Source organism: Lethenteron reissneri, chromosome 50 (genome assembly GCF_015708825.2).
Source record: "Lethenteron reissneri isolate LAM-NWPU_2019-01 chromosome 50, ASM1570882v1, whole genome shotgun sequence".
NCBI lineage: Eukaryota > Metazoa > Chordata > Hyperoartia > Petromyzontiformes > Petromyzontidae > Lethenteron > Lethenteron reissneri.
The window spans coordinates 6,893,433-6,917,175 of NC_083828.1; the positions used below are offsets into that span (position 1 = coordinate 6,893,433).

General features: G+C 49.6%; 1 protein-coding gene and 1 long non-coding RNA gene across 3 annotated transcripts in view; one reads left to right on the forward strand and one right to left on the reverse strand.

The window, feature by feature from the left end:
- Positions 1–11,363, forward strand: part of C50H1orf43 (chromosome 50 C1orf43 homolog) — a 27,715-nt gene extending 16,352 nt beyond the window's left edge. The window contains exons 4-7 of the mRNA XM_061572470.1: positions 3,027–3,080; positions 4,083–4,246; positions 5,763–5,821; positions 6,819–11,363. Coding sequence (XP_061428454.1) covers positions 3,027–3,080; positions 4,083–4,246; positions 5,763–5,821; positions 6,819–7,221 — 680 coding nt within the window. The 3' untranslated portion in view covers positions 7,222–11,363. The remainder of the gene's footprint in view (positions 1–3,026; positions 3,081–4,082; positions 4,247–5,762; positions 5,822–6,818) is intronic.
- On the reverse strand, positions 7,124–15,880 carry LOC133355160 (uncharacterized). Of its 2 annotated transcripts, none has more exons than XR_009756665.1 (3): positions 15,423–15,880; positions 13,207–14,936; positions 7,124–7,226 (listed from the first exon to the last, which is right to left on the reverse strand). It is a non-coding gene; the product is annotated as an uncharacterized LOC133355160 (long non-coding RNA). The 2 variants fall into 2 exon arrangements; XR_009756664.1 differs by having other exon boundaries at positions 13,207–13,634; positions 14,588–15,871.
- Positions 15,881–23,743: the final 7,863 nt, after the last annotated feature.

Below are 23,743 nucleotides of genomic sequence, written 5' to 3' on the forward strand. Positions count from 1 at the left end.
TAAATATAAGTAATCGTTGTTTTAGCGGTGAGCCTCTGCTCTCCGGCTTCCCGAGTGAAAAGTGAGCAACGTCTTTTGCCAAACCCTGGCCCAGCCCGCTCACAACGTAATCGAATAACACGCAGGAGATGAATACAAACTAAAAACCGACACGCCACTTGAATCAGATCGTGATGCCGAGCCGCGAAAGGTCACCCAACCGCCTGTGGTGCGGAGGAGTTCCTACCCCAACCGTAGGGCGTGACGTTGGCTTCTTGTTTATCGACTTGAGTATCCTTTGCACATCCGTAACATCAAATGCACTGTGAACTTTCAAGGAACATCTGAAGGCCTCTCTCTCCGTTTGGGTCAGGCTTTCGAGCGGCCCTGAGCTCGCCTCCGCGCCTCTTGAGTTGTTGACTTGTCTGCGAAATGTGGCGCGTGAAAATGTCATCGTCGTTAATATTAGCGGCCTCCCCGATGGGTTTGAGCGAGACGCGCCGCTCGAACGGACCACCTGTGGAGACTCGACGACCGAAGTGGCAGCCAACGGAGGGGACAACACCAGAGAAGACGTCCATCGTGGACTCGGGGAGAGAGCGAAAAACTCGGGGAGAGAGCGAAGGACTCGGGGAGAGAGCGAAGGACTCGGGGAGAGAGCGAAGGAATCGGGGAGAGAGCGAAGGAATCGGGGAGAGAGCGAAGGACTCGGGGAGAGAGCGAAGGACTCGGGGAGAGAGCGAAGGACTCGGGGAGAGAGCGAAGGACTCGGGGAGAGAGCGAAGGAATCGGGGAGAGAGCGAAGGAATCGGGGAGAGAGCGAAGGAATCGGGGAGAGAGCGAAGGAATCGGGGAGAGAGCGAAGGACTCGGGGAGAGAGCGAAGGAATCGGGGAGAGAGCGAAGGAATCGGGGAGAGAGCGAAGGACTCGGGGAGAGAGCGAAGGATCGGGGAGAGAAGCGAAGGAATCGGGAGAGAGCGAAGGACTCAGGAGAGAGCGAAGGAATCGGGGAGAGAGCGAAGGAATCGGGGAGAGAGCGAAGGAATCGGGGAGAGAGCGAAGGACTCGGGGAGAGAGCGAAGGAATCGGGGAGAGAGCGAAGGACTCGGGGAGAGAGCGAAGGAATCGGGGAGGAGAGCGAAGGAATCAGTGAGAGAGCGTAAGGACTCGGGGAGAGAGCGAAGGAATCGGGGAGAGAGCGAAGGACTCGGGGAGAGAGCGAAGGAATCGGGAGAAGACTGAGGAAGCGAAGGACTCGGAGAGAGGAGAGAAGAGCGAAGGAATCGGGGAGAGAGCGAAGGAATCGGGGAGAGAGCGAAGGAATCGGGGAGAGAGCGAAGGAATCGGGGAGAGAGCGAAGGACTCGGGGAGAGAGCGAGGAACGGGGAGAGAGCGAAGGAATCGGGGAGAGAGCGAAGAACTCGGGGAGAGAGCGAAGGAATCGGGGAGAGAGCGAAGGAATCGGGGAGAGAGCGAAGGACTCGGGAGAGAGCGAAGGACATCGGGGAGAGAGCGAAGGATCGGGGAGAGAGCGAAGGACTCGGTGAGAGAGCGAAGGAATCGGGGAGAGAGCGAAGGAATCGGGGAGAGAGCGAAGGAATCGGGGAGAGAGCGAAGGAATCGGGGAGAGAGCGAAGGAATCGGGGAGAGAGCGAAGGAATCGGGGAGAGAGCGAAGGAATCGGGGAGAGAGCGAAGGAATCGGGGAGAGAGCGAAGGAATCGGGGAGAGAGCGAAGGAATCGGGGAGAGAGCGAAGGAATCGGGGAGAGAGCGAAGGAATCGGGGAGAGAGCGAAGGAATCGGGGAGAGAGCGAAGGAATCGGGGAGAGAGCGAAGGAATCGGGGAGAGAGCGAAGGAATCGGGGAGAGAGCGAAGGAATCGGGGAGAGAGCGAAGGAATCGGGAGAGAGCGAAGGGAATCGGGGAGAGAGCGAAGGAATCGGGAGAGAGCGAAGGAATCGGGGAGAGAGCGAAGGAATCGGGGAGAGAGCGAAGGAATCGGGGAGAGAGCGAAGGAATCGGGGGAGAGAGCGAAGGAAATCGGGGAGAGAGCGAAGGACTCGGGGAGAGAGCCGAAGGAATCGGGGAGAGAGCGAAGGACTCGGGAGAGAGCGAAGGACTCGGGAGAGAGCGAAGGAATCCGGGGAGAGAGCGAAGGACTCGGGAGAGAGCGAAGGAATCGGGGAGAGAGGCGAAGGAAATCGGGAGAGAGCGAAGGAATCGGGAGAGAGCGAAGGAATCGGGGAGAGAGCGAAGGAATCGGAGAGGAGGAATCGGGGAGAGCGAAGGAATCGGGGAGAGAGCGAAGGAATCGGGAGAGAGCGAAGGAATCGGGGAGAGAGCGAAGGAATCGGGGAGAGAGCGAAGGAATCGGGGAGAGAGCGAGGACTCGGGAGAGAGCGAAGGAATCGGGGAGAGAGCGAAGGAATCGGGGAGAGAGCGAAGGAATCGGGGAGAGAGCGAAGGAATCGGGGAGAGAGCGAAGGAATCGGGGAGAGAGCGAAGGACTCGGGGAGAGAGCGAAGGACTCGGGGAGAGAGCGAAGGAATCGGGGAGAGAGCGAAGGACTCGGGGAGAGAGCGAAGGACTCGGGGAGAGAGCGAAGGACTCGGGGCTTGTTCGTGCGGACAGTGGATCGCTGCGAGAGCCAAGCGAGACAGAATCAGGATCTTTGTTTATATTGGAGGAATTTGATGAGCTTCGAAGCTCTATTTCACAGATGTCCAGTCAGGGGCACGGGGTCAGATCGTTACAACAACAAACAGTACAAAAACACAGTAGCAGTGTAAAGTATAGGAAAGGTAAACACATCACTGAAAAAAATAATACTAATAAATCTAAACAATCTTTTATCTTACCAGGTGAAGCCCACTGAGCTATTAGTTTTTTTAGAAGCGACCTGGCCACAAATGATAGCTCAGTGAAGTGGCTTATCACGTGGAAAAATAGGAGCAACTTGGTGCGGGAGGGTGGGGAGGACTACTACATCCACAACAGTGGATGGATCACGACCTGTTGACGGTGTGTCTGTGGGTTGTGTTGCAGGTGGATTTAACTACTTGTACAGAATGAAAGCGCTTGATGCTGTTGATCAGCTGGGTGAGTTGAACATGTGCTGCGTTGTCTGAGGTGTGAGTCGAACATTCTGGGTTCCACCAAAGACAAAGATCCCCCGTATAGCCTTAACAGACTGTTGGGGCAAGTGCTGTTAGCGAGCGCTTATGAAGGCCGACACGGCACACGAGCGGGTGGGTGGCCAGCACCATGCCCGGCTGCCTTTGTCTCCTTAGTGGCGATGTTTACACACCGCACCAGGTACTAATTTGAGGCCCAGTCGATCTAGGGGAGGCCCATGGACCGGTTCAGGTATTTGTCACTGGTGTTGTTGGCCGTGAGCGGGAATCGAACCTGGGTCGCCGGGCTCGTAGCGCGGCTAAACCGCTACACCACCGCTCCCCACCATCGTACACACACACAAAGACAAAGATCGCCTGTATAGCCTTTAACAGACTGTTGGGGCAAGAGCTGTGAGCTAGCGCGGTGCACGAAGGGGCGGAGTGGCATCGGCACTACGCCCGTCCGGCCACCTTCATCACTCGACATGAAACCCCCCTCCCACCCCCTCGACTTAAGCTGCCTTGTTCTCTAAATGAAACTATTTTTTACTTTACCAGGTAAGACCCACTGAGCTACACGAATTTTTTTTAGAAGCGGCCTGGCCACAAGCGATGGCTCAACGAAGTCGCTTATCATCGCGTGGAAAAAACGCGCGATGTTGATTCTAAATGTGGAGGTAAAAACCAGAGGGCCCGGGGAAAAATCCAGGCGACCACTGGGAGATAGAACACGCAAACTCCGAATATACAGCAGGCATCAGCGTCGGCATCGAACTCACGACCTCCTGTATACCACGCGAGGTAGTCAACATCTCCTAGCCACCGTGATGATGATGAGAGAGAGAGACACGCAAACTCCAAATATACAGCAGCAGGCATCAGGGTAGGGATCGAACCCGACCTCCTGTATACCAGCTGAGGTAGTTAACATCTCTCCACCGCGGCGCCCTAAACCCCTGACACAACAACGTTGGGGTTGGCACAGACGAGCGGCTGCAGGAGCTGGAGCCGCTGATGCGCTGCCACGCGCGCAACCTCCGGGTCCACCTCCTCGACCTGCTGAGGACTCACCCGGGGGAGCTGACCGTGTGCGACAGCACCGTGCACGCGTTCGCAGACGCCTACGATCACGCCCGCTACGGCACGCAGGCGAGTAGAGGGTGGCGTGGTGGGAGTGGGTGGGGGGGGGCCTCTTTGCTCACCCTAAGACGGGTTGACTAACCCACTTAGGGGTGCCGTGATGGTGAGATGTTACCTACCTCGCCTGGTATACAGGAGGTCGGGGGTTCGAACCCAACCCGGACGCCTCCCCGTGGTCGCGTGGTTTTTTTCTCCGGGTCCTCCGGTTTTTTCCTCCACATTTCAATCATTCGTTTAGAGCTTTGGTTCTTAGCGTGGGGTGTGCTCACTCCCTGGGGGTGCGAGATGCCCTTTCTGAGAAGCAGAGTTGCATCTCGCATCAGTCACTCTGCGAGTGGTGGTCGGCTGCAGTAAAGGTTGACAACCACTGGTTTAGAGTATGATAATTGGTTTTTTACCCTTCTATCTGGCAACAAAACTGACACTTTTTTACAAGGAGTCATTTTTGCATAGACCACAATACCTGCAGTCATAATGCAAACAAAAAACATAACTCTGATATTGTGCACTGTCCTTGAAGTTGATTGGTCCACACCCGAGACAGCTTTCCTTAGAGCCTAGTCTCACATGGGTTGGACCAGATGACGCAGTTGTGGACCAATCAACTTACAAGGACAGTGCATACATTATCAGAGTTATGTTTTTGGTTTGCATTATGACTGCAGGTATTGTGGTCTATGCAAACATGACTCCTTGTAAAAAAGGTGTCAGTTTTGTTGCCAGATAGAAGGGTAAAAACTTTTTTTCATATTTTTTACTGGCAAATGAGGTTCCAATGGTGGTTTAGAGTATTTGGCTGCTATCAATTTCCACAAGATGATAAGCCACTTCGTTGAGCTATGATTTGTCGCTTCTGAAAAGTAGCTACATAGCTTGGTGGACCTTACCTGGTAAAAAATAAGTATAACCCGTAAAAACAAAGTTTTTCACTATAAATCCTTTATATGCGTGGCGGCTAGAGTCCTCTCGTCCTCTGGCTTGAGATGGCTGCCACCTATGGGTCAGATGATTGTCTGCCAGTATTAAACAATTGGTAATTAAATATTTAATTTTTTTCCCTAAACAGTGTAAAATTTAGGAAAAAAATTTTCACGAAAATTAATTGTCTCGCACAACGAGTCTGTGTGCAAAATGTCAGCTCGATTGGATCACGGGAAGTGGGTTAAAAAACGACCGAAAGATTTGCACGGTCGTAAGCAAGCAAGCAAGCAAACTTAATATAAAGGATTTAAAAAATGGTTTCTCCTGGCAACTTCGCAGTGCAGTGGGTTTGGAGTTTTTCACAAATCTTCGTAATCCACCAACCTTTGCCTTCACGGTTCCGTTTCGTCGGTGTGTGTCACCGCACCTGGCTAATTCGTAATATTAAATTTGGTTTGTCTTTCAATCCTGCAAAGTCCAGCTCTGGTTGTGTGTTTAAGGAACTCCTGTACCGGATTTACAATTAGACGGTACTCAGATCGGAATGGCTGGAAGGAACGTCCTGTGATTAATGTAACATCCGTGTCCTGATTGTCCATCCCAGGAGTTTGGAGAGGTGGAATTTGAGAAGTACATGGATCTCCTGAATGAGCTCATGAATGGGTAAGCAAGCGGGTGAAAAAATATACAATGCAATAATATTTCAATGAATGTGTAACTTTTAACGTCTTGTATTCTCCTAGCCAAGCCAGCACGGGTATGGGTGCTTTCCCACTGACTATTTGCCGAGCCGAGCCAGACACAAGCCCGTGATACGCTGGCCTCATGATACATCTTGGTCGAGCTCAGGGCCAAGCAGGGGCAGCAGTACATAATTTTCGGCGTATGTTGTGTCGGCCGGCAACGCCATCGGAAGGGGACGGCTTCGGGCGTGGCCTCCATTCAACAGCGAACAAACTAAACTAAAAACTAAACTGATTTTTATTTCACCAGATAAGGCCCACTGAGCTATATAGATATTTTTCAGAAGCCACCTAGCCGCTAATTGATAGCTCAACGAAGTGGCTTATCATACGGACATTTATAGCAGCCAAATATTCTGAACGCCTGATGTCGATCTTAAATGTGGAGGGAATAACCGGAGGACCCGGAGAAAATCCGCACGACCACAGGGAGAGAGAGACACGCAAACTCCCAAATATACGGCAGGCGTCAGGGTCCGGGTCGAACCCACGACGTCCTGCACACCAGGCGATGGAGTTAACATCTCACCACCGCTGCGCCCAGCTGACTACGGCAGAGGTCGCAACCGGTTACCCGGCTACCCGTACCCGTTTGCGACCCTGGTGCGGCTGGGTACGGGTAGACCGTGAGTCACTGGTGAGTAACTGTTTGTCACTCATTTCCCAACGTCTTGTCTCTTCTCACAATTAAAGTTCCTAGAATCAACCCACCCGCGCCTGCAACATGGCTTCATCCCAGAGGTCGCAATCAGGTACCCGATACCCGTACCCTACCCGTACCCGGCCGGGTATGGGTAGGGTACGGGTATCGGGTACCCGTTTGCGACCCTGGTGTGGCCGGGTACGGGTAAGGAATCAAAACCCGTTTGCGACCTCTGGACTACGGCCGCTACTCTGTGTTGCCGAAACCCCTGCAGCGTGCAGTCGCAGGCCATCGCTCAGCAGCAGCAGCACCGGGCAGCTGCTCGCGAACTCGGTTTCCCCGGCGGTGGCGGCGGCGGCGGCTCGTCAACCAGCGGCGACACCAACTCGCCTCCCTCGGACGGGCGTCACGGCACCTCCGGCCCGCGGAGAGCCGCGGGCAACTCCACCTCGTCGCCCGCTTCCCCGACGTCTCCGTCGTCGTCGACGTGCACCGCCAACGTCCCCTCGTCGTCCTCGTCCGCCACGGCAGCGGCGGCGGCCTCCAACACTTCCGACGCCGCCGCAGCCGTGCAAGTCACGTACCTCCCGGCGGCGGGGCCCCGCACGCGGAGACCCAAACACTTCCTGGAGCTCAAGAGCAAGGACAGCTACCGCACCCTCGAGAGCACCATGTGAACCTGCTGAGGATTTAAGGGGAAAAAAACAAACATCCGTCACACCGTTTACCCCTCGTTACGTTTACTACGTCAACTGTTTGGTTGTTGATGTTGTTGTTGATGCCCTGTGAGGTGGTCAGGGAGGGGGGGGGGGTCGCCTGATGAAGCTGGTTGTAACCACCGGCGAAACGTCACAGGACTCGAATTGTAAATGCCGTGAGTTTACTCTCCAACACACAACCCAACCGGTGTGCTGAAGTGGTAACGAATTGCCGCGTTCTGTTTACGTGACAAACCTTACTAATTGGCTGTTTCGGGTGGTGGGCGGCTTTAACGACGCACGTTTATATTTACGCGATCTAACCCAAATTTTTTTTTTGTTGTGGATGTTGAGATCCTGGATTTGAATCCGGGTGTCGGCGGCTACTCGACCGTGACATGAGCGTGGGGGGGGGGTCTCTAATGTGGATAGCGGCGGTGAGTTTCGGTCAGCACGGTCGCTCGGCGTTCGCACACCGAGAAAGATCGTCGCTTTGAATTTGTTTTTTTTCCACGCGAGGTGGCTGCTGGGTAGTTCGGCGGTCATAGGCGCGGAGTCGGATCATTTTTAAATCCTTTATATTAAGTTCGCTTGCTTGCGTGCTTGCTTGCTTGCTTGCTTACGACCGTGCAAATCTTTCGGTCGTTTTTTAACCCACTTCCCGTGATCCAATCGAGCTGACATTTTGCACACAGACTCGTTGTGCGAGACAATTAATGTTCGTGAAATTTTTTTTCCAAAATTTTACACTGTTTAGGGAAAACAAATTAAATATTTAATTACCAATTGCTTTATACTGGCAGACAATCATCTGACCCATAGGTGGCAGCCATCTCAAGCCAGAGGACGAGAGGACTCTAGCCGCCACGCATATAAAGGATTTAGAGTGAAAAACTTTGTTTTTACGGGTTATACTTGTTGTTTTTACGCCCACTTGTTTACCCACCAAGTCACATGCCTTTTTTTATTCCAGGAGGGTCCTGCCAAGTGGAGAGAGTCGATGGTCGCAGCACGGTCACCAATGACCGCACGCCAAACGGTCGCGTTACACATTTGTTTTTTTTGCAATTTATTTTGGGAGCAAAAAAATTGCTTCTCTCGGAATCAAACGTTGGCTTTTGATGTGTGATGAACATTTTTCCTCTGCAGCAGAGTGCATGGGAATGTGTTGACTCCTCTAGTGTGTGTGGATGAAGTCACTCGGAGCGATGTTGAAAGTAGTTCTGTAAAGTCTGCTTCTCAACCACGTTCCGTTAAAAGTGAAAAAATCCGACGGAAATCAATAATTACCTGATTTCGCTCTCTTTGGGAGTTACCGCTTCAAATCCCCTCGGTTGCGAGGTGGCCAGGAGGTGGCAGTACAGCGAGGCTTTTTGTGTGCACCCATCTGTGCGTAGCTTTGAGTCTGACCCACTCACAGTTGTATATTCATATTTCTGTCGAGAACGTTGTCTAATGTCCCGGGGGGAGGTTGCCTTGAAACTCATCGTGCTGCCCTCAGGGCTTATGAGTGAATGGGTCCCAGTGTCTCTGGATGCTTAGGGACTCGTTTGGTCTTGCCCTGGATGCCCCTGGGGCTCATCGTTTTTGTCGCAGTGGTGGTGTCGGGGTCTGGTTTGCTTGGTCCCAGGCTGTGCTGCAGCGTTTCCCTCTCTCTCCTCTCTCCTGTGTTTCCCTTTCTCTGACTATTAGCACCCACCCCACCGCCACCCGCCCTGCCTGCGTACCCGTATGCGTATATTCAGGGTGCTTCAAAACAAATGTTTAACACTTCGGAGAATTTGGAACGATACCACGAGATATGTGGTGCCTTCGGGCTCTGGAGATCACCTGGAGAAGATTCCAGGCACGTGTTGACAATGATGGCTCGAGAAAGTGGAGACTCTTTGACTTTCTAAAGCTATTAACATTACATTTGTTATCATATTACAGTGTATTATCCGTTCTTTTTCCATTAAAAACGATATTCCCTCAAAAAGTGTTAACGTTTTTTAAAGCACCCTGTATTTGGAGTTTACGTGTCTCTCTCTCTCCTCGTGGTCGCGTGGATTTTTCTCCGGGGCCTCCAGTTTTTCCCTCCGCAATGTAGAATCAACGTCACGCGTTCAAAGTATTTGGTTGCGACACATTTCTACACGATGTACAGTGTCTTCAGATGCAGTTTCATGCAGAGGCTGTATTAATTGAAATTGTATGAGAGGGTCGAGCGGCATCTGAGCCAGGCCACAACACATCAAAGTATTGCCAACTTTTTATTAATTCGCTGCCCGGATGAAGGCTTCACACTGCTTGTGTCGGTCATAGGTGGGTGGGGGGTGGGCGGGGGCCGATTGATTTACCACATTTCATCACTGGTAAGCGTGGAGTTTGTGAAGAGATGGCCCAGGACCGGTTGAGGTATCACTCTCCACGAATGTCAAGCCATGAATGGGAATCAAACGAGGGCCTTCGGGTTCACAGTGCTGTGCTCTTAACCGCTGTGCGTACAATGCGGGGTGGGGGTTGGGGGTGTCGCTGTCTCAACGAATCCTCGAAGAGCTCCCAGTCTAGACGCCTTCTGTTTGTGCACCGGCTCTCGCGGCCGAGTGTCTGGGCTTCCACAATGGCACGGGGTCAGTCGTGGCATTTGACCTCTGACCAACGTGACCCTCAAACCCCAGCTTTACTCGTCCCAGCCGCAGATTGGCTGTCGGGCCCGAGCATTGTCAGCTGTTGTCTAACGCGGCGACAGCACGCGCGTTGGCTTATTGTTCATTCTTGTTACAGTCTGTTCTCCTCCGGCGCGGTAGTTGCGTTCCTGAAGAACACCGCGTTGTGGAAAAATCGCGTTGCAAATGAATAATGTCGGGTAGAGCACAGTACGCGATAACACGTGAGATGCGTACGCAGGCTGAACAAAGGCTGAGGCTCGTGGGTAGCATCCACAATCATCCAGCAGCATCCCGCCTTGCGAGGCAGCCGTTTCTGCCGCTTATTCCCACTCGCGCCACGTGGTTCTGTTCACTCGATCGCGTTATATCCGATTCGCATCCGCGTTATATAAAAAAAATGTCTTCCCGAATACATTCATCGCGTTCTGTCCAATTCGCGTTATGAAAACGCGCAGCGTTATGGCAGTGCAGACTATTATACTGGTAGGGACCTCCTGGTTACACCAGCCCACAGGGGATTATTGTGTCCGTCCGTCGTGCAGGGAGGGGCTGGGTGGGGAGGGGCTGGGTGGGGAGGCTTGGGGAGGTTACACCAGCCCACAGGGGATTATTGTGTCCGTCCGTCGTGCAGGGAGGTGCTGGGATGGGAAGGGCTGGGTGGGGAGGGGCTGGTCACCTCGTGGTGCCCTTATAAAACTCAACGTTTAACCTACTCACGCCGGCTTGTGCCCGCCTTCACAGTCGGGCATATTTGCGGAATACACCACGCCGCCGTTGACCCTGGCCATTGACCGAGCAACCCAACGTTCCTACCAGATCCCTCCGCAGGACAATGTGTTTATTATTATTATTGCAATGTTGCCGGAGCATGGAGAGGTCGGTGCACGCTCGGAGTTGCACCGAGAGACAGACGAGAGGTGGGGGGCTCGAAACGTCGCGAGGAACGTTCCATTTGTGGAGATGGAGCAATAAAGTTCGCTCGGCAAACCAAAAAAAAATTACAAGAAACATTTTTCGTGTCGAAGTCGGTAGTGTTAAAAAAAACAACTCAATATTTCAAGAGCCCACGATGCACTGCGTGGTGAACACGAGGTCACGTGGTGAGGCCCTTGGTAAGTGACGTCACGAATGCGTTCTTTTGATGAGCCGCATGTTGCCAACGCCTGGGATAGATCATCGGCTGATGATGAATCGTGATTTTTGTTGGAGTACAGCAAGTAGGTGGTTCTGCCCATTGTACGTGTGGGTTTTCTCCATTCACTTTTTTTTTCTTTTCACGCCAGTAATGATACTGCACTTTCAAAAACATTTTTAAAGTAATTGGCCAAACATTGCAATCGGGACTGCTGAAAAATACTCTCCAACTCTTTGGGGCTTTTGTGAAGGCGTGTAATGGTTAATTAATTAACGTAAATTGATTTGCGCGTCAAATTTATGATTGTAACGCATCAATAAACGCAGATGATTGTCGTTGCGAATTCTCTGCACGCATTGCGAACTTGGGCCGATTGCATTTGCCCTGCATCGAGACGGAGCAACAAACCAGACGCTGGAGACGAGTCAATGATACTCGCCAGCCATCACTGGCATTACCTAGTAAAATCTTATTTAAAATATATATATAATAGGTTGACGTTTCAGGCAATGACCCTTCAGAAAACAGAGATGTGGCAGAGAGGCTGGCTGACGAGAAGTTCGCACTTGAAACTGTGGGACCCTGAAAAAAATTTGACTTTTTTTTAAGTTGAAATGTTCTGATTTGACATGCAACAGTTTTGTTATTGTCGGAACTTGAAAATCAAAGAGGACTCTTGTGCAGACGCTACAGGCCTAGTGCCAATCCACTGTTAGATGATGTCCGTCCTCCCGTCATCGTGGAATGCGGTATATCTGACCACACTTCACCAACACGGCTCGGTGAATGGCCGTGTAGCCGAACACAGCAATGGATTTTGTTGCCCTAAACTACACCACCACCATCACCACCACCGTGTAAGTCAAAATGTCGACACCCGTATGTGTGCCCTGGAATAAATAAAAGTAACATGATGAAAATTTGAATTGGGGGGCGTGGTGGTGGAGGGGGGGAGGCTGCATTGAGGTGGAAAGAGTTATGTGTGTGCTTGACCCATTGTGCATTGTGAAAGAGCTGTGTACAGAGTGAAGTCATGCCTGGCCGAAGCGCATTAGCATATGACTGGATTCCAAGTCTCCAAAAGGAATCGGGGGTTGAATGGGATAGAAATAATCAGACAATACGCAGCCTCTTTCCCATATCTGCCCCCTCCGCGCCTCCTCCTCCGTCGCATAAATAAATAACGTTTTTTTTTACCCTCTCACATCACATCGGCAACCACGGCCTTCTTCCAGCAGTGAATTATTTCAGCCGCGTTTGTTGATTTTTTTGTTAAACATTCAGTTGTCTCATCAGCCCAGGGGCATTCTTTCTTCGAGCAGTGCTGGTGAACTGCTCGAATGTTTCGATTTAAAGCTTTCGTGACTGCAGGGATTCATCTTCTTGGTTCTTTCGGTAAAGTCACGTAGAAGGGAAGTAATAAAATAAAACACTTGACGGACCTGTTCTCCACCTGAGGACGGCTGCTTGCGTTGTGGCCGAAACGTGAGAATTATTTATTATGTTTAATTTGTATTATTTTATTACTTCCCTTCTACGTGACTTTACCGAAAGAACCAAGAAGATGCTCGAATGTGTTCAATGTTTGAGAGGCAGCAAAGACTCGATTCCTGGAGGAGAGGGAATCGATGCTCGCCCATGTGATGATCATCACAGCCTGACGGTCCTTTGGTCAATCCACTGCTGGCTGAGGTCCCCCCCCCTCCACACGCCATGTCGGTCACGAGTGTTGTTCGACCAAACTTCACCATGCTGGTCATCGCGGGTTGAAGGGAGACCCAGGGTTCGATCACCGTTTGGTAGACGTGGCCTCGGAGATATCCTGAGTGTCCCGGTCTTGTCTTGTCCAGGTTTCAAAACATTGATGTATCGAAAGCAGAACATCGATGTGACCGGTGTACCGTACCTATGTGTTTGGCCATTCCTACTCCATAAACACGACCCCACTCACACACATTCCTACAAATACAAAGACCCCCCCCCGTGTAGCCTTAACAGACATTTGGGGCAAGTGCTGTTAGCGAATAGTACCTATGAAGGCCGGAACGGTACACGAGGGGGTGGTTGGCCAGCACCACGCCCGGCCGCCTTTGTCTCACCAGTGACGATGTTTACAGATCGTACAAGGTACTCATTTGAGGCTGAGTCGACACGCAACTTTAACGCCTCCATACACACCCGGTTGGACTCTGGGTAGAATTCGCCACCTGAGTTCCGAGTCCAGGTGGTTGCTTCAGATGCTCAGTGGAGGCCAAGACGCGACTAGGGAGTTTGGGGGTCTGCCCGGACCACTCCTTCACTGCGGAGAAGATCAGAATCGGAGTATTTATTTATCCTGGAGAAATCCGATGAGCTATGAAGCTCTTTTTCACAGGTGTCCAGTAGGGGTGGGTCAGGATGATGGAGTTGAGGGGCTGCCGGGCACACCTGGGTCCACCGGGGAAATCCGGGGACCTTCACCTGAGCATCCCGGGGTCACGGGCCACCTGGAAATCCCGCACCTGGAGCCGGGAACCGTGAGGTGAGCGTGACCTGTGTTCTATGTTGCTTCAAGTCTCGTGGTCATCCGTCAACCGAGCGATGTACCTGCTGCCCCGTCACGAGTCCTGTAGGGTGTGAATGAACGTGCATTTACATTTCCACACGGTGATGAAGCCACTTCCATTGATACTCTTTGGGTCTTTAGGTAAAGTCACGTAGATAGAAAAATAATAAAATATTTTAAAAAATCACGACGTTTCGATCGCAACACAAGCAATGGTCTTTCACCGAAAAAACCAACAGAGTATGAATTCCTGCAGTCACGAAAGCTTTAAGTCAAGATTCACTTTCATTGAGTTTGTCCTTGGTGTGCTGCTGCAGTCTGACGACATTTTGCCTTTAAAGCGATGATTTTAAAGAAAATAGATCGATTATCCAACATGTTAGAGGTGTAAGCCATACGTTTTACGTGAAATGAAAGTGAATCTAAGCACTGAGGCATTTTTATTTCGTAAATGTACGTTTTATTTTTTTGTAAATTTCTGTTAAATTTTAATCGTCCAAATGAGCAGTTTGAACTTGATATTAGCGCCCCTAAGCGAGGAAATTCTCCAATTCGCCATTCTCAGTGTGCAATTTATGTTTCGGCGCTTCGTTTCATGTTGACATTTGCATGACATCTCGCTGACGGCTTAAATGTGTCGGGAATCCAGCGGAAATCGCTATATATGCTTGAAAAGGAGCGTTTGTAAGGTAAAATGTAATGGAACAGCGCCACCTAGTGGCAGAACAGCGCCCCCTAGTGGACAAAGGTTTTTTAGCTCGATTTAAAGCTTTCGTGACTGCAGGGATTCATCTTCTTGGTTCTTTCGGTAAAGTCACATAGAAGGGAAGTAATAAAATAATAAAAATAAAACATAATAAAATAATTCTCACGACGTTTCGGCCACAACGCAAGCAGCCGTCCTCAGGTGAAGAACAGGTCTGTCAGAAAGACAGCGTCTGAATGAACACCTACGTGACTTTACCGAAAGAACCAAGAAGAAAAAAGTTTTTTAGTTCCAAGAAATTTTTTCACTTTCTTTCCCCCCCATCTGCTTCTCTCCGCTTCCCCATCTTCTTCCAGGTTACATCCTCCTCCCAGGCACAGTCCTCTCCATCCCCCTCCTGCACACACCACAGCACCTGTCATTGGTACAGAGACACACGTTAACAAATCCCACGTACGCACTTTATCCGTAAGTGAATCACGCGCCTCTCTGTTTGAAGTCCGGCGTCGATGTGCCGTGTTTCTCCACGGTTTTTGTTCGTGGGTGGGATTCGAACCCAGGCTCACTCCACGTGGCCGGTCTCTCGCTCAGCGCGCTGCACCACCACAGCTCCCACGGGCCTTGAGGCGGCTGTCGTGATTGCACTTCGCCATGGATCTGCGGTGGCATATTACTGGTAGGAACGAAGTGAACCAGCCTACAATAGATTATATCGTCCGTCCGTCCGTCCGTGTAGCAACATCGCCCCCTACTGCAAACACTTGGCAGGACCCTACAAAAACCTTTAGACTCAGTGACGCTTTCCTGGCTAAACAAGTGTAATAATACATTATGTTTATATTCTTTGGTTATTCGTTCCTACCAGCCCACCCCGCAGGGACCTGTTTAATAACAACAACAAACATCATGGGACCTCCTTTGCCAGTACCAAATTATACTAATAGGGTTTTTCCCCTTTTTTCTGGCAACAAAACTGACACCTTTTGCAAGGAATCATGCTTACATTAACCACAATACTTGCAGTGAAATGCAAACAAAAAACAATACTCTGATCATTTATGCATTGTCTTTGAAACTGATTGGTCCACACCAGAGATAGCTTTACCTAAATAAACAAAGAGTATAGTTGGATTTGGAACCCACCTCCCTATGACTCGCAGCCCGGCGAGGTACCACTGGAGCCACACTCTCGTTGCCATGGCAGCCGGGAGAGGAGGGATGGGGACATTGAAATAAAAACGTCGATCTATCGAACCGCCACCAACGGCTTTAATGAAGACATCGACGTTCAGTGAAATTAAACAAATTATTTATTGGCGCTGCATTGGTAGCGGCGAACAAGCACTTTTAACAACGAAAACGCAACTGAACGCGTTTGTCAATATCACTGTGTGGTCTTAAAAATAAAAAATATATATAATAGGCGACGTTCCGGGCAATGGCCCTTCTTCGTAGCACATGTCACAAGACAAAACTTCTAGATTTGAAGCTTTCGTGACTGCAAGGATTCATAGTCTTAGGTTTTTTCGGTAAAGTCACGTAGGTAAAAAAATTTAATTAATAAAAGTAAAATAAAAATGAAATAAAAAAATCACGACGTTTCGGAGGCAACACAACGTCGTGATTTTTTATTTTACTTTTATTAATTTAAAATTTTTACCTCCGTGACTTTACCGAAAAAACCTAAGAATACAAGACAAAACATTGGAACGAATACTTTTTTTTAATGCTCAACGTTTTTAAAAAATCTAATTGACAATTCACGAGAGAAATGTAAACGTTCAAAAAACTAGTTTTTTGTTAAGCAGGAAGACTATGAATTATAACATTAAAACCCCCAACCCTCCAGCAGTAGATAGACCACGTTCACCGCGCAATACCGCACACAGCCACCGCGCGGCAGTAGCGCTTCACGAGGAACGCGCGCAGGCAGGGGGCGAGATGACTCCGAAAGTCATCACGAGCCACGCGGACCCGAATCTCAGCATCGTGACTCACGTGGGGGGGCAGTGGGTGCCTTGCAACCCCCCCCCACCACCCACCCCTCCCCTCCACCTGGTGGCCAAAGCGACGAGTTAGGCCCCCCCATTGACAAGCACCAGAAAAAAAATCTTATTTAAAACCGAGTGCCCCTACAGCGTCAAATGTTCGAGACCGTGTGCGTGATTAAGTGGTTGGGGAAGAGGAGCAGCGATGTAGAGTAGTCTGTAGGTGCGACCGTGCGAGACGAATCAAATAATGGGGCACTAATGTCACCGACTGCCGCAGCCACCCCTGATCTCATGATGTCGTTACTACGCCACTGCCTTGTCTATACACATCTGGCAAGCTCACTAGCATTGGGTTCAAGCGAGCCTGGCTCTATACTTTTTTTTCGGTAAAGTCACGTAGGTAGGAAATTAAAATAAATTAAAGCATCTTCTTGGTTTTTTCGGTAAAGTCACGTAGAAGGGAAATAATAAAAATAAAACATAATAAATACAATTCTCACGATGTTTCGGCCACAACACAAGCAGCCGTCCTCAGGTGAAGAACAGGTCAGTCACGGAAGCTTAAAATCGACATTTAAATTAAAGCGCTTAAGCGGTGTGCCTTCGCTAAGTTGTACCCACCCGAAGAAGGACGCTTGTGTTGCGCCCGAAACGTCGTGATTTAGTTTATAAAAAAAATTTACCTACGTGACTTTACCGAAAAAAACTAAGAGTATGAATCCTTGCAGTCACGAAAACTTCAAATCTAGAGCCTCTCTCTGCTGATGAAACACTGAACGTCGAAACGGGTCCATAACACAGTCGTGTGCTTGTGTTGAACCAATGCTGATTGCATACAGTATGCACTCCCCGAAAGCTGTGTGTCTGATGTGATGCGTAAAAAAACATGTTTCATGTGGAGGGACAGATATGGAATGGAGTCGTATTGTCTGCTCAGTTGTTTTGTTACTTTAAACGGTTGCCGCGATAACAATGTGTGTTTTTACTGGAGGAATCCGATGAGCTATAAAGCTCTTTTTCGCAGATTCACAGTAAGTGGAAAATGTACGATATAAGGTCGATGGTAATCGTATCGTCCCTTTTGCAAAATATCGTCTCATAAACTAAATATTTATTTCTTCATATTAACTCATATTATGGTCCAGAATCTAAAAGCTATTTAAATCGGGCCCTACATTAATAAAACAAATTTCGTGTAAGAAAAATCACTGTCAATAAATACACATTCTCTGGGTCTTGAATTCATCACTGTGATCGGCTGATGAACTGAAACGTCTAATATATAATATATTTTATATAATATATTATAATATTTAAAAAAACTTGGCTTTGATCTCGACTTAAAGCTTTCGTGCCGGCAGGAATCCATACTCTTTGGTTCTTTCGGTAAAGTCACGTAGGGAAAAAATAAAATAAATCACCACGTTTCGATTGCAACACAAGCAATCATCATCAGGTGGGAAAACCACAGCAATATTTTTTTTTATCATATTAACAAAATAAGCTAAACGGACAATGTGTTATTTATGTATCCGTGTCTCTGCATACAAAATCTTTTTACTTTCCTCTTCACATAACTCATCGGCCGGCGTCGCCTTTTCAGATTTCATCATTTCAGCAGCTTCGATTCAATCCAAGCAAGCCCGCGCCTGGCCTCTTTTGTGCGGCCCCATTGCCAAACAACCCCGTCCCGACGGCGGCGACTCACGCCGCTGTGTGTCCAAGCAGCTTAGGATGTTTACACAGCGGGAGACAAAAGGCGGGAGTTGTGTGGTTGGTTGGTTGGTGGTGGTGGTGGGTGGTCGGGCGGGCGGGCGTGCGACGCAATGTGGTTAGCGCGCACTTAAACAAACAGCGAGCCACTCGATAAGAACAAGTGTGGATTTGCGTCCAGTCCGCGGGGTGTGTAGCCGCCCACGCCCACCCACCCAACCACCCCACCGAGACACAACAAGGCGCCCCTACAAAACTTTATTGAGACCTATAAAGTGCCCCTTAATGGACCCTTACCCGGTGCGCAATGTGCGATGTGCGTGTGTTGTGGGGTTTCTTCTTTGGCCGGGCATTGTCTGAGAATGCACCGACTGCCGTTGGGAAGGATACGTGACAGATTAGCGCAGGAGTCGGGAACCTTTTTGACTGGGAGAGCCATAAAAGCCAAATATTTCTAAATATCTTTCATTGAGAGCCATATAGTATTTTAACGTATAATAAATTAAATATGTCTTACTTTTAATGCGACTTCTGGTCACGGGACCCGTGACCCGTGAAATTTTTCTTCAAAACTAATTTCTGTTTACTTTAAAATGACACAGTATTATTTAGCAATATCACAAGTATTTTAAAATCAGTTCCAAACTGATTTTATTATTATTTTATTATTATTATTTTTTTCAACTCAAAATTGTCTGGGAGCCATATGCCGTCACCGGAAGAGCCATATATGGCTCGCGAGCCATAGGTTCCCGACCGCTGGATTAGCGGCTTAGGGAGGGTCTCAGCCAACGGTGGATCGAGCAAGGCTGAGCTGATGAGCGGTGGTGAAACGGTGAGCGCACTAATTCTAGATTTGAAGCTTTCGTTACTGTAAGGATTCATATTGTTAGGGTTTTTCGGTAGTCACGTAGGTAAAACAATTAAATTAATAAAATTAAAATAAAATAAAAATAAAATAAAAATCACAGAGTGCGGGGATTTTTATTTTATTTTTATTAAATTTTTCTTTTATTAATTTGAATTTTTACCTACGTGACTTTACCGAAAAAACCTAAGAATAAGGTGAGCGCACTGCATCATGCTGCCAGACACGATCTGAGTGAGTTTCATTCCCGACCACGGCTAACGTCAGTACGGCGAGGGATATCAGAACCGTCTGGAACACATTTGTAACGTGATGTGGGTATACAATTCTGTATATTCTATGAAAACTTAACTAGACTAAAAGTAATCCTATTTAAATTTCGATTTAAAGCTTTCGTGACTGCAGGGATTCATCTTCTTGGTTCTTTCGGTAAAGTCACGTAGAAGGGAAGTAATAAAATAATAAAAATAAAACATAATAAAATAATTCTCACGACGTTTCGGCCACTGATTGCGTTGTGGCCGAAACGTCGTGAGAATTATTTTATTATGTTTTATTTTTATTATTTTATTACTTCCCTTCTACGTGACTTTACCGAAAGAACCAAGAAGATAAACCTATTTACTTTTGCCAGGTAACGATCACTGAGCTATAGATCTATTTTTCAGAAGCGACTTGGCCACAAATGATCCCTCAGCGAGCTATAATTTATGCGGTAATGTATAGCACCCAAACGCTCAAAAACGCATGTTTCTAAATGTGGAGGGGAAAACCCCGAGGAGAGATACACGTCAACTCCCAAGTACACAGCAGGCGTCGGGGTCGGTATCGAACCTACGAGCTCCCGCATGCCAGGCGAGGTAGTTAACATCTCCTAGCCACCGCGCAACAATAGCTGAGTCTCGAGGTTCATTATCAGGAGGGTGCGGCCACATTGGGATGTTTGCCCATGAATCCCATTGTTCACGAGAGGGGGTTAGGATGAGGCCGGAGAACACGGAGACAACCCAACACCGCGCTGGGATAGACACTCGGCACTGTCACAACCTGGACCACAGCCCCATGCCTACAACACCTGGCAAGCCCCAGTGATCCGAGTTCGATTCTCGCTCACGGCCAACGCCAGCGACGATTATCTGAGCCGGTTCTGGGCCTCCCCTAGGTGGACTCGGCCTCAAATGGGTGCCTGGTGCGGTGTGTAAAAACATCGCCATTTGTGGGGAGGCAAAGGCGGCCGGGCGTGGTGCTGGCCACCCACCCCCTCGTGTACCGTGCCGGCCTTCATAGGTGCTCGCTAACAGCACTTGCCCCAACAGTTGTTTAGGCTATATGGGGGATTTTTTCGATTTAAAGTTTTCGTGACTGCAGGGATTCATCTTCTTGAAAGACAGCGTCGGAATGAATCTTCATTCAGACGCTGTCTTTCCGACAGACCTGTTCTTCACCTGAGGACGGCTGCTTGCGTTGTGGCCGAAACGTCGTGAGATTTATTATTTTATTATGTTTTATTTTTATAATTTTATTATTTCCCTTCTACGTGACTTTACCGAAAGAACCAAGAAGATATATGGGGGATCTTTGTCTTTGTCGTTGTTGTTGTCACCCATCCAAGTGTGAAAACCAGACTCAACCAGGCGAGACGCGACGCGTCCAAGACCACATCGGTCACGTGGCAGGGCAGAGTGGGGAGGTGGCGGTGCAACGTCGCCAACATTTTAGGTCGATTTCAAACCCCAGTCGTGTCCGCATCGCTGGAGACCACTTTGTATCCAACACACACTGCGCGCTCTCTCTCTCTCTCTCTTCTCACCTGGACCCAAAAGAAAACTTTTTTTTTATTTAAAGTAACCGATTGCAAACTTTGTTTTGCCTGGTTCCACGGGCGGTCCTTTGTTGCCTCCATGTGGAACGCGGGCGGGCAAGGGAGGAATTCCATTGAATCGTGGTGGCGGTGGCGGTGGTGGTGGCGGTGGTGATGACCGTGCCTGGAATCCTCTCTCTCTCTCTCGCGCGTGCGTGTTTTTGTTGTTGTTCTAAAGACGTACTTAGGTATGCACATCACGGCGGACAGACCCCAGCGAGTGCGAGCAGTAAGGGAAGAGCCTTGGGGGGGGGGGGGGGGTGAGCGTGAGGGATTGTTTTGGAGAGTTTGGGGAGAGGGGCGGTGGTGATGATGGGGGCATAGAGAGAGAGAAAGGGAATAGAGGGGGGTGTGGGGTTGATGACCAGCGACTCGCAAGCCTGTGGTTTGGCTTAAGGACGCTCAGAGGCTGGGTTTGTATTCCCAGAGCTAAATTGAGCTGAAAAGGGCCCATTGTGAACGCCTTTCTTGCGCGTCTTCTATGGGACTCCGAGGTTTTTTTTTAATGTCTTTTCAATATAAAATGGGCTGTGGTTCGCGATTCGCTTGGGAGAGAAACGCGCACGTTGAAGACGCATAGTGCGACCGTAAAAAAAACACACACACGCACACTCCCACGTACGTACTTAGATGCGCGCACACACACACACATCTATGCGTAGAGTACACATACAGACACACGGGAAAAAATGTTAACAGCCACCATTATCAACAAAATCTCAGTGATGTCACCACGGCGCTTGTGCCAAGCTTGGTGCACCTCGAGGTCACGTTGAAGCGTCGATAAGCTCGCTGCTGGCAGGAGATCACAGGACAGACCCAGGTGCCACGGGTCGACTTATCTTGGGTGACCGGCACATGCACCACCTTTGCACCCCACTGCGCAAAGTTGCTGCGTTTCAGCCGCCCGGCGTTCCATCCCCAGTTGAGGTTGGGAGGGCGACTGCCTCAAAACTGCCCAGCTGCGTCCTTCACGAGCCTCCTCAACAGAGGCTGACCTTAACACCGCTGGTGCCGGTCATTGGCATGTCCGCTCAGCTCCACGTCCTTCTGTGCCACATCAGCTCTGTCTCTATTTTTAAATCCTTTATATTAAGTTCACTTGCTTGCTTGCTTGCGCGCTTACGACCGTGCAAATCTTTCGGTCGTTTTTTAACCCACTTCCCGTGATCCAATCGAGCTGACATTTTGCACACAGACTCGTTGTGCGTGACAATTTATTTTCGTGAAATTTTTTTCCCAAAATTTTACACTTTTTAGGAAAAAATAAATTATATTTAATTACCAATTGCTTAATGGTGGCAGGCAATCATCTGACCCATAGGTGGCAGACATCTCAAGCCAGAGGACGAGATAACTCTAGCCGCCATGCATATAAAGGATTTATAGTGAAAAACTTTGTTTTTACGGGTTAATTTTTTACAGCCCGTGTCGCGCCCGTTTAGCTCCCCCCTCTATCCGGCCAAACAGAAGCTGCTTGGGCGTGGAACGGTGATTCCAGATCTTTAAAAATGTATCTGCGAGTTCCTCACACGATCCAGTCTGGTTGACCCAGGGATGGATCGAAGGCAGGAGCAGCCTGAACGTTCCAGACGGGCGCAAGTGTTCTTAATAAAAGGTGTTCAAGGGGTTTGCAAGCGGTGGTGGGCGGTCGTGGTTTAGGGAGGTGAGCAGAGTGGAGTGAGCGGTGGTGCAGCGGTTAGCGCTACGCTGCGCTAAGGAATCCGGCGACCCGAGTTCGATTCCCGCTCACGGCCATCAACAACGGTGATGATTATCTGAACCCGTCCTGGGCCTCTCCCCTAGGTCGACTCAGCCTCGAATGAGTAACCTGGTGCGGTGTGTAGTTAACATCGTCACTGTGGGGAGACAAAGGCGGCCGGGCGTGGTGCTGGCCACGCACCCCCTCGTGTGCCGTGCCGGCCTTCATCTGTGCTCGCTAACAGCACTTGCCCCAACAGTCTGTCAAGGTTACATGGAAGGGCAATCCTCATCTTGTCTGGACAGACAATCAAGGCTGGCGTGGGAACGAGCATGGTTTTCATTCAAATGCTGATCCGCGTTCACGAACGGACATTCAATTAGCGGTGGGCAAACCGCGTGTGGGTGTTGGGGTGTCTGGGTGTTGGTGTGTCTGGGTGTTGGTGTGTCTGTGTGTTGGTGTGTGTGAGTGTTGGTGTGTGTGTGAGTGTTGGTGTGTCTGGGTGTTGGTGTGTGTGAGTGTTGGTGTGTGTGAGTGTTGGTGTGTGTGTGAGTGTTGGTGTATCTGGGTGTTGGTGTGTGTGAGTGTTGGTGTGTGTGGGTGTGAGTGTTGGTGTGTCTGGGTGTTGGTGTGTCTGGGTGTTGGTGTGTGTGAGTGTTGGTGTGTCTGGGTGTTGGTGTGTGTGAGTGTTGGTGTGTGTGAGTGTTGGTGTGTCTGGGTGTTGGTGTGTGTGAGTGTTGGTGTGTGTGGCTGTTGGTGTGTCTGTGTGTTGGGGTGTCTGGGTGTTGGGGTGTCTGAGTATTGGTGTGTCTGGGTGTTGGTGTGTCTGGGTGTTGGTTTGTCTGAGTGTTGGTGTGTGTGGAGTTGGTGTGTCTGGGTGTTGGTGTGTCTGTGTGTTGGGGTGTCTGGGTTTTGGTGTGTCTGGGTATTGGTGTGAGTGTGTGTTGGTGTGTCTGGGTGTTGGTGTGTGTGTTGGTGTGTGTGAGTGTTGGTGTGTCTGGGTGTGGGTGTGTCTGGGTGTTGGTGTGTGTGAGTGTTGGTGTGTGTGTGTTGGTGTGTGTTTTGGTGTGTCTGGGTGTTGGTGTGTGTGAGTGTTGGTGTGTGTGTGTGTTGGTGTGTGTGTTGGTGTGTCTGGGTGTTGGTGTGTCTGGTTGTTGGTGTGTGTGAGTGTTGGTGTGTGAGAGTGTTGGTGTGTCTGGGTGTTGGTGTGTCTGGGTGTTGGTGTGTCTGGGTGTTGGTGTGTGTTGGTGTGTCTGGGTGTTGGTGTGTGTTGGTGTGTCTGGGTGTTGGTGTGTGTGTGAGTGTTGGTGTGTCTGGGTGTTGGTGTGT